This window comes from Cariama cristata, unplaced genomic scaffold, assembly GCF_000690535.1.
Source record: "Cariama cristata isolate BGI_N322 unplaced genomic scaffold, ASM69053v1 scaffold24799, whole genome shotgun sequence".
Classification (NCBI taxonomy): Eukaryota; Metazoa; Chordata; class Aves; order Cariamiformes; family Cariamidae; genus Cariama; species Cariama cristata.
The window spans coordinates 1,874-15,062 of NW_009634455.1; the positions used below are offsets into that span (position 1 = coordinate 1,874).

At 41.5% G+C, this 13,189-nt stretch overlaps 1 protein-coding gene across 1 annotated transcript; it reads left to right on the top strand.

The window, feature by feature from the left end:
• Positions 1-4,856: 4,856 nt before the first annotated feature.
• On the top strand, positions 4,857-6,861 carry LOC104167045 (glutaminase kidney isoform, mitochondrial-like; the record flags this gene model as incomplete). The annotated part of the gene is made up of 4 exons (XM_009707167.1): positions 4,857-4,918; positions 5,880-5,956; positions 6,131-6,194; positions 6,527-6,861. Coding segments are annotated over 4 exons (360 nt in total), but the record flags the coding sequence as incomplete, so codon positions are not given.
• Between the last annotated feature and the right edge of the window lie 6,328 nt (positions 6,862-13,189).

Sequence of the window (13,189 nt, forward strand, 5' to 3'; positions counted from 1 at the left end):
ATTCCACTTGCAATAAGTAACTTCAACATATCAATGTATATATCATATAATATACTGAAGTTAAACATTTTTTTCATTAGGTTTTTCAGGTTGGTACACTGAGAAACTAAAACCAAAAACCGTCACTTCTCAGCCAAGTGCTTTGGCAGTGTGTGTACAGAGAAATGGGGTGAGGAGCGTACCTGCTGCGTGCCGGGCATCCGCTCCCTGGAGCGCCGGGACAGCCCCTGCTCCCTGCTGCGCTCCCTCCGGTCATGGGCAGTGGCCTTCGCATCCGAACCCTGCTGCTCGAAGGAGACTTCTTCCAAACTTTTAGCGCAATCGGGCTTAGGAGATATTTAAAATAACTGCAATACAAAAGCTTTGGACTAGGGGTCACTTTAACGCTCAGTTTTCCTTTGTAACTTTCAGTGCCGTATCTGACTCGGTTTGTGCTTTGGGGATTTTGGGTTGGTGTTTTTTCTTTTCTTTTTTTACCCTTTTTTTTTTTTCCTTTTGGCCTCCCATGTTTATCAGAAATGTCTGCTGCAGCGGTGTGACTTCTGCCGCTCTAACTGTGAGAGTTTTCCTTCCTTTGACTTGACCTTGGTGTAGTTCTTCAGCAACAACAGCCTTGGTTTTTCTTGTGGTGCTAGCGTTCTTACCCACAGACTCACGGAACTGTTAGTTGGAAAGGGCCTCTGGAGATCGTGGTGGTTTGGCCGCCTCCGACGTGAAGGAGGACTGTTGCCAGCGTTAGACTGAGTCCATCACAGCTTCATCCAGCTGAGTCTGAGACCTCGAACACCTACTAACCTGAAGTTGAAAATACAAGGTGTGTGGTCTGGGACTTCTGCGCTTTAGTCTTGAGTGACACAAATATGCCTGAGGAACCTTTCCTTGCTGGTTTCACCGCCTGGATAACGAGGATAATATCCAGCACAGAGGAATGAGTGTTGTACAAAGAAGGTTTCATCGTAGCTGAGTGAGTAGTGCTCTGTATTGCTGGCATGATGACAAGAGAGCTGTTAACTCGTATATAGCGAAGGGACTCCATCCCTTCTCCTTCTATTGAATGTTCATAGTTAAGGAATTCTGTGCCGTAGAGAAAGGTAATTCATGGCTGTTGGGTTGAAGGTCAACTTCCTGTTTCTGAAGATGAGGGTAAAATGATGTTCATTAATGCAGTTAACAGCAACGCCAGTACTGAACATGGCTTATAGAAGATAATGAACCACTTGGTGAGAAACTCATTGACAGAATCTCTAAACACTTAATAGTTGCCTCGTCCCTTGTGCCCTACTTAGTTTGAATGCAAACAGCTCCCCTGTCATCTTCACTATCTTTTTTCCCTCCCCTACAGTTAAAAGCCCCACATTCATATGTTTGCTGCTCCCACTTCAGAGTTTCTTTCGCTGTTGGATTTTTGGAACAGACATGTTATTTCAGGCTAGTAGGCTGTGAGTTTGAGGGTAGAGAATTTTTACTTGCATTTCTGAAGTCTTGATTGTGCTTGACTTTATGGCCGCTTAAGTGAGATTTTGTGCAGATGCAAAGCTTCTGGCAGCAAGTTATTTTCACATAGTAACTTCTTCTGAATGTAAATGATAACCTCTTATGTGGTGGTTTAATATATATGCTACTTAGATTAATAGTCTCTTGAAAACTAAGGGATGTACCAGAAGATGCTCATGGAAACTATATATTCTTACTTGGAATTCAAAATGTATTTTGTATTTGCAGATTTTTAAATTTTATTCTTGAAATCATTTTTTTATGTCCATCTTCGTTGTTTATGGCTGCCTTTTGAGCAATTTCATTATATACCTTATAAAATTTGTTAACTTTTTAGCCTGGACTATGCTGCTGATAGAGTAGGGTGCAATTACAGAGTCAGGGTGTGTTCTGTTGCTAGGAAATCCAACCTAGTTCTTCCATAAAATCATTAAAGTCTCACTTGAAATGGAGGCAGGTAGCCCTGTGGGGCGTTTGTTTCAGCTATGATGGCTACAATCTGCTACTTTTCAGCTTGAGTTCAGTCCTGACCAGTTTTGGATAGTTATTCTGCTAATAATTGTCCTGCTAAATTTGTCTCCTGCTTTTTGTATCCCATTACCTTTATGGTTGTACAGAGAGAGCTGTCGTGTTTCCTCTCAAATTTCCTTCTTCTGAGCTAAACAAGCAGAGATTTCTTTTTTCTTTTTGTCTGGGCTTGTATTTCTTTCTGTTTTGATCTGTCAAGAAGTTCAGTTTTATAATAAAGTGACTTTGGATTTTACATTATTTATCTTAAGAAAGGAGTGGCTTTAACCTCTCCAGATTGCTGAGAGACATGGCCTAAGATCATTGTGTTAGAAAGCCACAGGAATCTCCAAATTACATTTTGTCACATCATTATAGAACATGAACATGGCTTCCTATCAAAATGTTCAGCTGAATCCAGAGGGATTCTTGGCCCCAGCTGCTCTTGGAAATTTTGGGGCTTTTTGTAAGGAAGGAATGTGTGTTATTTTTATTTTATTATTTTAATACACATTTGCATTTCCCAGACACATAAAGAAGCCCAGCCAAAATGATCAGTTACCTCTGAAATGGTTTGTATTAAAGACAGAATGTCCTTTGCTCATCCTAGATCCTGAAAAGGAGAGTCTTCAGCACCTGCAGGACCTGAAGTGTCCAAGTGCAGCGAGCCCGGTCTGCCCGCAAGGCAGCAGCGCTCAGCTTCTCTCTCAGCAAGGAAAACTCCTGCATCATCTTGATGAAATTTAGAGATTATGAAACTAAATTCCCCTCTCACGCCTGCGTTTAAATACAGTCTGCAGCCCAGTATCTAGAAACGATGTACATTCCTTTGGGAGGTGTTAATATTTTGGTGTGACTGTGATGTGTTCTATTGAAAGCCTAATTGGGTGTCTGCTGCCCTTAACTGGTCTTGGTGATGCAAGTCCCTGTGTCCGTGACAGCTGCAGGTTTGCCACAGGAGCGATGAGACCCAGCATCCCTGCGGGTGCTCCAAAGGGCTTATCCCCATGGTCCTGTAACTCCGTACGGAGCCAGGGCTTGGAGAGAAGGAGAACTTGGCTGCGGGGCATGGCGGGGAGAAAAAGGCTGTGGGGGTGGGTGGTCTCTGCATCTGGAGCAAAGCCCATTCTGATGGGCTGTAGGATTCTTGGTCATTGGTTTGGGGGTTTTTTGGGGGGGTTTGTTTTGTGTGTGTGGGGGGGGATGTGTTTGTTGTTTGGTTGTGGTTTTTTTTTTCCCCAGAAGCTTTAAACAAATCTTCATGGGAGGAACAGAATTACTTCAGGCCTGCCCTCTGTAATGCTTGTGAGGAGGGTGTGGGAAATGATGTCAGGTTAGCCTTGGTTAAAGGTGACCCAGGTGCTTCGAGGTCAGTGCTGAGAGAGCCCAGGGGTCCGGCCTTTGGAGCCAGTCAGGTTTAGGAGGAGCCTGGGGGATGCTGAGCCTTGGGGGAAGGGATGGAGACCTGCAGATCCTGCCGAGCAGCTCTTGCCCTTGCTGCGCAAGGCTCGTGAGCTTAATGAACCTCGCAGTGCAAACCACAAGGGAGCTGCAGGAGTTTGTGGATACTGGAGTAGGGAGAGTGGCTCTGTTGCCCCTTTGTATTTCCATCCTGGCCTTTGTGCCTCCCTCTCATTTTGCTTCGGTCCCTCTTTGCGTCACTGCATATTTGAGGTGTAAAAAATAACAAGCAGTTCCTCTACTTTGATTCAGAAGAGGCACAGATGTTGGCTCATCTGTGGCCCTGTGAAAATATGCCAGCATTTTTACAGAAATCTGTGGGAGACTTGCTTGTGGGCGGTGATTTTTTTTTTTGTTTGTTTGTTTCTCCTCCCTGTTGTAGAAGGTCAATGCAGCATCAGTTTTCTCCTTTATCTCTGTTACTTGACTGGTAGCAGTGACACAACTTTGTAGACTGAACTTAAAAAGCAGTGCAGCATCTAGAAAGTGTACTGGAAATTACTGTGAAATAGTGCCTAGAAGTGGCTGTACCAGTTTATGAAAGAAGCTGATGTGAGATGCTTAAAACCATCTATCTTGTCGCTTTTGTTAAAACTTGTAGAGTTGTTATTGCCAGGATGTGTTAAAAATGTGCATGGGACAATTGCAAGGTTGGTGTAGCCTAATAGTATCACTTCTTATTAGAGTAATTAATACAGCTGAGAAAAGCACTACTTGCCTGGCACTTTACCAATGTTATTTGATCTAGAAAGATCCTATTTTTGTCTGCCTTGAAACCTTGCTTTTCTTGTAGTGGCTTGTTATGTGATAGAATTGCTTAGAATTGTTTATTTGAAGCAAGCCTCTATATTAGATGTACGCAAGGAAAATCTGTAATACAAAGCAAAACCAGCACCATTTCTTCTCTTCTGCTAACATAGATTTCTTCTAGCATTAGGAGTCTTCTCTGTGGGGAAGGAAAAGAAAAAAAATTATCTCTTTCCCGGAATGAGTTTGTCTTACGAAGTGTTTATAGTTTTATGAATTGTGCAAAGTGATGCTTTGTAATTCAATACTCAGTATCATTGGGCACTCAAAGAGAGAAATAGGGTTTGTCCGTACAGCAAGGCTCATATTTTTTACCACACTAGCGTAGAAATGCACGTTTTATGGTTCTTTTACTGTCCTTATGACTTCAACCTTGGAAGGAGAGCCCTCAAAGTACTGGTAGCTGAGCAAGCTGGAATGAATTCTTCCAATGCGTTACGCTACTGCAAAATGTGGCCAGGGAAGGGGATAAAATTAACCAGTCCCTGAGCACTGGATCAACTGGCTACACCAGGCTTTTCTGGGTTTTCCGTTTGTTTTCTTTTTGAGGAAAGAAGCTAAATAAACTGGACTTCATCTCTTTGTAGGTGAAGTCTGTGATAAATCTGCTGTTCGCTGCCTACACGGGGGATGTGTCTGCACTCCGGAGGTAAAAATCGGTGCGGGGTTGGGAATAGGAATGCTGCTTGTTTGGTACCTGCTGCTGTTGTGTGCTTATGAATATGCACGGGCACTGTCTCCATGCTGGGGACAGCCGAGCTGTACTGGAGATTGAATATGTTCACCCAAAAACCAACCAACCAGAAAACCCCCCCAAAAAACCCCCAACCTAACCAACAAAAAGGTACTCTCACACTATCCTGCAATCCCATTGTTTTCTGTTTCTTTGGATCGTAGTGAAATACATTTCCTTAACCAGTTTTTTCATAGCGATGGCAGAAAGTCCTAGCTGTACTCTCACCTGCTTTATAATTCCATTCTGAAACTGCCACAAAAATTCAGGCTGGAAAATGCACATTGCTGTTGGAGAGGTTAGGAAATCGAGCTTTGCTTTTTAAATCTGGAATAGAATCTGGCAACGTTTAAAGTAATAATGGTAAGAGACTAAATAAACATATTAATTTGGCTAGAATATAGCTGAATATAGTTAGTGGGTGGAAAACATCTCTAGTGTAGCTCTGCTGTCGCAGAGCACTGTAGTGTGATGAAAGAACTCTCCCAATACCTAACTGCTGCTCAGGATTTTCGGACTTGGGAGTCGTCCCTGGATTTCCTCAGCTGCCATAAATCTACTTTGCCTTGTATGACTTAGCTTGTCCATGTTAGATTTTAAATCAGATACGTTCACCGTTACGTTACCTGCAAAGACATTTATTTTTCTTCACAACAACTAGAGACCAGAAAGAAGGTTAAGCCCCTACCTTTTTTTAAAAGCCAAAGCAGCAAGGACCCCTTTCATTATAACTGAAGTTACGATGTGCTCTTGATACTGTTTGTATCCTCTTGCAGCAGAAGTTTCATTGTTTTAGCATAGAGATATTGTTCCATGCTAATTTTGTAACTTGTTTTAATTAATTATGTAAGACTTTTCTCTAATTTTTTTTTTTTAGATTTGCTCTGTCAGGAATGGATATGGAACAAAGAGACTATGACTCACGAACAGCCCTGCATGTAGCAGCTGCCGAAGGTAATGTCTCCTCACCTGTGGTTTGCTCTCTGTTACTGGAATGTGGCCAGCTTTCTTTAGAGTATCTTCCCTCTCTCTCTATGCATACCTGCTTTTTAAAACTTTGTATGTATCTACAGAGAGAGAGAGAGAGAGATGTAACTATATACACTCACAAGCCTGCTTTTCTTATAGGACATGTGGACGTTGTTAAATTTCTGCTGGAAGCATGCAAAGTGAATCCTTTCCCTAAAGACAGGTGAGTGGTGGTTTTGCCAGTTTGGAGGAAAGATGTTCCAACAGCATCTCTCTAGCCCTCATGAGGAGAGGTGTCTATAAAAGAAAAGTGGCATGTATTGAGCAGTACACTGAAGCAGAAGGAACGGGATCCAAACAGGAATAAAAGAAAAGGTGAAACCATTAAAACCATTATTTAAAAGGTGGTGCTCAGCTTACAAAGCATTTTCATAGTTACTGAACTTGGGGTGGTCTCTGTGCTCAACTATTAGCACAGTATGTAAAGAACTAGATTTATGGTGCTTTTGTACTTAGGTGCTGATCTTAAAATACTGTGCTCCCTCCTTCCTGCAGGTGGAATAACACTCCTATGGATGAAGCTTTACATTTTGGACACCATGATGTTTTTAAAATTCTTCAAGAATATCAGGTCCAATACACGCCATCAGAGGATTCCAACAACGGAAAGGAGAACCGAACGGTTCATAAAAATCTAGATGGCCTACTATAATCATCTTCAGCTAGATCCTAAGAATCAAATCACTTACCTATTTAATTGTGGTATACATAAGTAATGAAGAGCGTGTGTGTTTCTATCTGATAGTGGTATATATTTTACAGAAGTCTCTGTTACTTCAGTGTTATGTTACAGGAGTTTCTATACGCACAGGACAAATCCAATCTCTCTCAAAAGAAACAAAACCAACTAAGAATCTCCCTCCATAATGTGAGCAATATTACCTCATGCTGCATATAATTGATGTATAAAAATATTTAGCTGTTGTTGGCTTTACTGTGCACTACTTAATTTATTTTTGTGTTCTATGTGAACTCTAGTCCGTGGTCAGGAGTTTTTCTGCTGAATTTTTGTTTCTGTAGCCCTCTCTTTCCAGTATGGCCACGATGAGCCAGAGTACTGTCAGGTATGAGCGTTAGTGAGGTTTTTCAAAAGCTGAGGATGCTGATGTAGATTTAGGCTGGGTGTGTTGAGTAAGGATCTGCACTTATCTTTGGGAAAAAAATAGTGTAAAAAAAAAAAATTTCCACACAACCTTGTTTACGTAATATAATATCAAGAGAGTATATAGGTGACAGTTGTCAACGGTCTAGGCTAGTTCTTAGAGATAGACTTGTCAGGGAATCTGTTTTAAGGTTTGTTTGACCAAATGGCATAGGGGAATGTGACTCGTAACATCAAACAGTGTTTAGTGGGTTTTTTTTTCTTTTTATTCTGGAAGCGTTTCTTTCAAAAGGTTCCCTTTGTCTCCCCTCCCTCCTCTCTCTCCCAGTTCAGCTGCTAAAGTACTTCCCCTCTATCTGGGGAAAGCGGGTGCTTCCACTCGGTGCAGTCGTGTTCCTTGGAGGTCTATTTGCACTGCAGCAAGCCGTGGCAAGCTGCAAACTCCCCGTTTGGGCTCACCTGGGGTGTTCTTGGCGGTTGCACCAGGAACCAGCGAGGGGAATGGAACTATGTTGAAAGGCAAAGCACTAAACCAAATATTACATGTAAATCTGACTTAATTAGGCTTGTAATAAGGAACACGGATGGAGTGAAACAGCTTTAAGGAGCATAGAGCCAATCAAAGCATGAGCAGAGCAGGAGATAAGCCAGATTTTTGAGTGTGTTCTCTTCTTGCACTACCACCAACCAGGCAGCAGGACATTGCATCAGTGGGATTCTGCTGGTGTAGAACAAGAGTTCAGCATCAGGAGCACAAGTCGGTGGTGCCTTTTGCGGTGAACGGTGGCATTTATTGTGTTGCCACTGAAGCTGGCTTGGCACATGCCCCATCATGGGAAATGTAGACGAAGATACTTCTTGTTTGCAGAACTACAATGTTATGACGGTTCCCTACCCCACGTACAATTTCTTCTGCCGATACTGTGGCATAAAACCTCAGAAGTGAGCAGTCACTTTAGAGTTCGATATTCACAAAACACCACAGTTGTTGGGACACAGGCAAGAATTTTAGCACAAGAATTTTAGGCAAGAGTCGTTTAGCACATGGAAGAGGAGGTTGTGCTCAAGAATTGCGTATGTGGCTATTTTTATCGTAGCACATAGTGTACAAGTCATTAGTAGATCTCAAAGTTCAAATTTTCTGTGTTTAGGCACCAAAGTCCTCCTGAAATAAGCCCAAATTTTTTCTAGAATGGCCCAAGCACTTTATAAAGATGATCTGAACCACATTATCCTCCTTTTGCAAATGAGTATACTAAGGCGTAGAGAGAAGTAACTTCTCCAGAATGACCCAGCAGGTCGGTATAGTTGAGAATAAATCCTCTTGAGTTCCTGTACAGTCTCTCGTCGATATGCCGTACTGCCTCCCTCTCGGGAGGACAGATCGCATGGAAAAGTGCTTGATACTCATCACAAGCAGTGACTGTCTTCATGATGATGAAATCTTGGAAGAGTCTGAAAGTCTAAAGCCCTGAAATAGCATTTCGAAGCTGGCTGGCATGGTTATCAAACACTTTTTCTCAAGAATCTTACTGTTCTTAAGTTGCTCTTTATTTTTTTGTGAAGGTCAGCTATTTTTCTGAAGGCTTTTAACCCCTTCTTTTCACGTCCTGTGTCACAGGCACCTTAGTTCTAATCAAGAACTAAACAACGTGGCCTCTGGCTCTTTACTGAGCCACGTCGGTCACTGAGTAGCACAAGGCCTCTTCCCTGCTGCACCTGAACTAAATTCCAACATGTTTTCTCTGGCAACAGATCTGTCAACTTTAGCGTAGAGGAATACTTTCAGATGGATTCTAGTTTTGTGTTCTGTATCTCAGTGCTAATCTGACTTCTCCCATTTTTTTTTCCTATTAAAGCATATCCTTTAGCTTCTCAGAAAAATACCTGATTTAGCTTTATTGAACTGAAATTTGCATTGCTCAAACTGGCGTTTTTAAAAGATAGGTGTATTATATAATACATGTATATTAAAAAAAACAACCAACCAACAAAAACCCAAACCAACAAACCAAACCAAAAGAAGGATTTTAACTGAGTTAACATTAGAGATCATGGCTGTCCCTAAACTTAATGCTTTCCTGAATCATACTGAGTGCTTTTAGCCAGTCTTTGCTTCAGTGCATTTTTGCTGGTTAGTTTTAGTATTTTCTCATTGTGAGAAGATGCATTATTTTGTAATGTCCAATTCAGCGATGCAGCTACTTAGACATGGCGTTATTTATAAATATAAGTATATGCAGTACATTGGTTTGGCTGTTTATCATTCATGACACTGACATGTAGATTTTACCGTAAATAGCTTTTGGTTATCTTATCAAATGCTGACTTCCTTATGCTCCAAAGAGGATTCCCCCACTCCTTTGTTTTTATGTCATATATGTTTATTCTGTATCACAACCTAAAATTGTTAAGCTAACTTAATGCTTTGTACTCAGAAATATTGTGATAGTCTTAGCATTAATTAGCCTATCTTTGTGAACAAAATGTATTGTACCAGATTTTTTCTTTTTTTTTGCTTCAGAACTGGACTATCAGTGATATACTTACTGGCAGTGTACTTCTGCTCATTGTAACTGACTGGGCTGATCCTGACTTTTAGATTCTGTATTGTGGGGAATGGACAGTGATGAATGTATTTCTAGCAGTTTCCCATGAATGAATCTAAACTTGAGATGTACTGGTTCTGAAAATGAAAGTTATTTATTTTAAGAAATAAAATCCAGATAGTGTTGCTTTTTACAGCATAATAAATGGAAATACCAAGGTGATGATGATGGTGGTGGGTTTTATTTGCTATCTATGTGGCTGCCGTTGAAATGAGCTTTCAGTTGTGGGGAAGGCTGTCCAGGAAAACCTGCTGTGGTCATTTCCATTGTGCAGAGCTTACAGGAAATCAAAGTGCGTTTATCTGATCTAGCTTTGCTCTTTTTTTTTTTGTGGTGGGTGGGGTTTTTTTTGTTTCGTGGTTTGGTTTTTTTTTTTTTTAAAACCTAGACTTCTAGAGCTGTGTCCTTTCACTGGTTGCTTTTTGTTACTACTAAGATTCTTAAGTGGATTGGCCACATGCGCTCAACACCTCTCATTTTCTCTTGCCTACTCTTTACTCCTGCTATCCTTCATCTCACCAACAGTTTATTTCCTTTATTATTCTTCTGGCTGTGTAGTTAATATAAAAGCTTGGTAAGTGTGAGACAAGGGATTGTGTCACTTAATAGCCCCAGAGAAAAATGATGTGGCAGTGGGCCAGCTTCGTAGCTTACAAAGTTTAGCTGTAGATCAGTGATCCTACTGATCAGCTCAAATGAGAAATTCAAGTTGAGTTTATTGATGTTTGGTTGAGGAAGAAAAAAAGTCAGTGATGCAATACAAGCAACAATTAAAAAAAAAAAAAAGTTTTTCTAACAGCCACCTTCTAAGGACTCTGTAATGCAGACTGACCTGCAACAATGCAGTGAATTAAAAGCATCTATACTGCCTTAGGCTTCAGAGCTGCAATTCTTTAGTTGCACAAACAACTTTAAAATGATATGTACAGTAAACTATTGGCAGACACATCATCTTTATAATAAAGTAGCCAAAACACAAGAGAAAGGCCAAAAGGTGTCAACCAACAGTTCCGTTTATTTAAAATGGCAAAAGAATATTCCACTGGGGAAAAAACCCATTGCCTTTAGAACTATTGGCTATGTAAAGACAAAGCTGTGAATAAGGCCTTTGTTTTAAGTCTCACAAGAAAATTTCACCCTGGTCAATAAAACTGAAGTATAAAAGTAATGAAAACAAACTGCTGCATATAGACCATGAATACAAAGTGTAGCTCAAGAAACAAGTACTTGATTTTTTTTGTATTGCAATGAAGATACAACACATTCAGCTAGTTATAGTAAGATAAAAGCATCAAGTCACCAGGTGTGATATTCTGTAGCACTATTAATGTCAGTAACCCAGGGCACCAAAAACAGGTCAGTTTAGCAATGGTAATAGGTATTTTAGCATTTAAATACCTATGCTACATGCTCTAGGTCCTTCAAATTTTCTTTCTCTTGAGCTTTTGCAGGGGGCATATCAGTCTTCCTGGGCACAACACGCTAAATTGAACCAGTCACTTATTCACCAAGTAGCAGCTGATAGATCTAGCATTTCTGGGTGGTAGAGAAGTTGCTCTGCCATCCCTGTAAGTGACGCTGGCCGCTGCTGCCCACCCAGGCACTGGCAATAGGCAGCAGCACGTTGAGGAGCTGCAGGAGCAACTGTGCTACAGAGTCACAGAGGGGGTGAGGCTGGAGGGAGCTCTGGAGGTCATTGCGTCCAATCCCCTGCTCAAGCAGGGCCACCAAAAGCTGGTTGCCCAGGTCCTGTACCTGAACGTGTGGGATCCAGCAGGAGTGTTCTGCACTCCCTCTGCTCAGCTGCCTGCTAACTAGCAGTCTGGATGTATACATGCTCTTAGTCCAAGAGACCAGCTGCTTAACACAACCTTGCCTCTTAACTGTGAGTTGTTAATTATCTTCAAACATGCTGAGAAACAAACCTCTTCCTCCTCTGGAAGAAGCACAGCTTCATCTTTTAAGTACTAAAGATTGCATATACTGCAGCTGTTACTCTGCATAAATTTAACTTCCTCACTTTCCTGTGCCTTATCCCTAATTGCAAAAACACTTTGTTATCAAAGCCTGTAGGGTCTTCTAGCTATTCTAATCAAAGTTAAATAAATGCCCTGGTTCATAGTGCATAAGAAAATTCAGTTCCATTCCACCTGTTATAACCTAAATGGGGCATGTATTACTGTAAAAGATAGAGGTGACCAGAGCCTCACCTTGGTACACTAAGCACAGTGAGTAAAAACGTACTCCGACCCCTTTTGCACTCTTTAAGAGTAGGTTCTCGTTCAGTCCGGTACTGCTGCTAGACAGCACGATTGCAGTCTGTGGAGGCTTTAGTCTTGCTTGTATACATTAACTTGCAAGCTCAGCATGTGCCAATGCAACTTTAAGGTGGAGTCCTAAGAAGTGCTCTTTATGATAAAGACTGTGCTAAACATCCTACACAAGAAGACCCTGCCTTAAGAAACAAGCAAATGTGAAATGCAGGTAACATTTTTGGCTTATGTTCTCTCAGTATGCCATGCCCTTAGAAAAGATAAGACCAGGACAAACTTCAGCAGCACATGGATTCAGTGTGGCATATACCTGCAGAGTGTTTCTCTTCTCCTTTCTGTGATGCAGATGAAAATTCAAAGCTATGAAAGTTGTCCAGAAGTAGTTATGCAGAAGGTGCAAGCTTTCTGAACCTCTGCAAAAGAGCTAGCTTTCCTTTGAAGCCTTCTATGTACAGCCAACTGTTTTAAATGTTAAATTTAACTAATTCCCCTAAACAAAAAATGCCAGTTTCTCCCCTCGCTGTTGCTGAGGGGCCTCTCATTCGTATCCTCCTCTCTTCCTCCACTCTGGCTCGGTACCTCCCTAACTGGAAATCCTTTAACGACGAACTTCCAAGTAAAAAGAGTGCACTTAAGGAGGCTACTCAGACTACTGTTTATATTCTCGTTAGTTAAAAATTGCTACTGGACTTTCAGGTTGAGAAACCAAAGAACTGAAGTGTGTCACCAAGTCATTGACTGCAGAGCAGGATGCGTAAGCTAATCAGCTGTGTTAATGATGCAGTAAAAAGCTCAGCCTTTAAGTTGAATATGCTGAACACATCTGCAACAAGAAAAGTAAATGTCAATTAAACAAGCCAAGCCAAGTAAAGCCCTAATACTCTAGTCTTTGCTAACAACAGCACAACCAGGTCCTCCCCAAATAGCACCAGATTCACATCTTAGGATCAAACTACCATGGAGGGAAAAAAAAACAAACCATGCTTTAATGTGGAATTTTTTTCTGAAGTACACCCTGAAAGGATGACACTGCTCTGTTAACAGGCCCCACCTCGCCAGCACTGGCAGGGCAACACTTCCACCCTGCACACCTGCTCCAGCTTCCCTCCCCACCCACACCCTGCAGGAAGGACGACAGCATTATTGCTTCCTCCCTTCCTGTCTTCACTCTCCC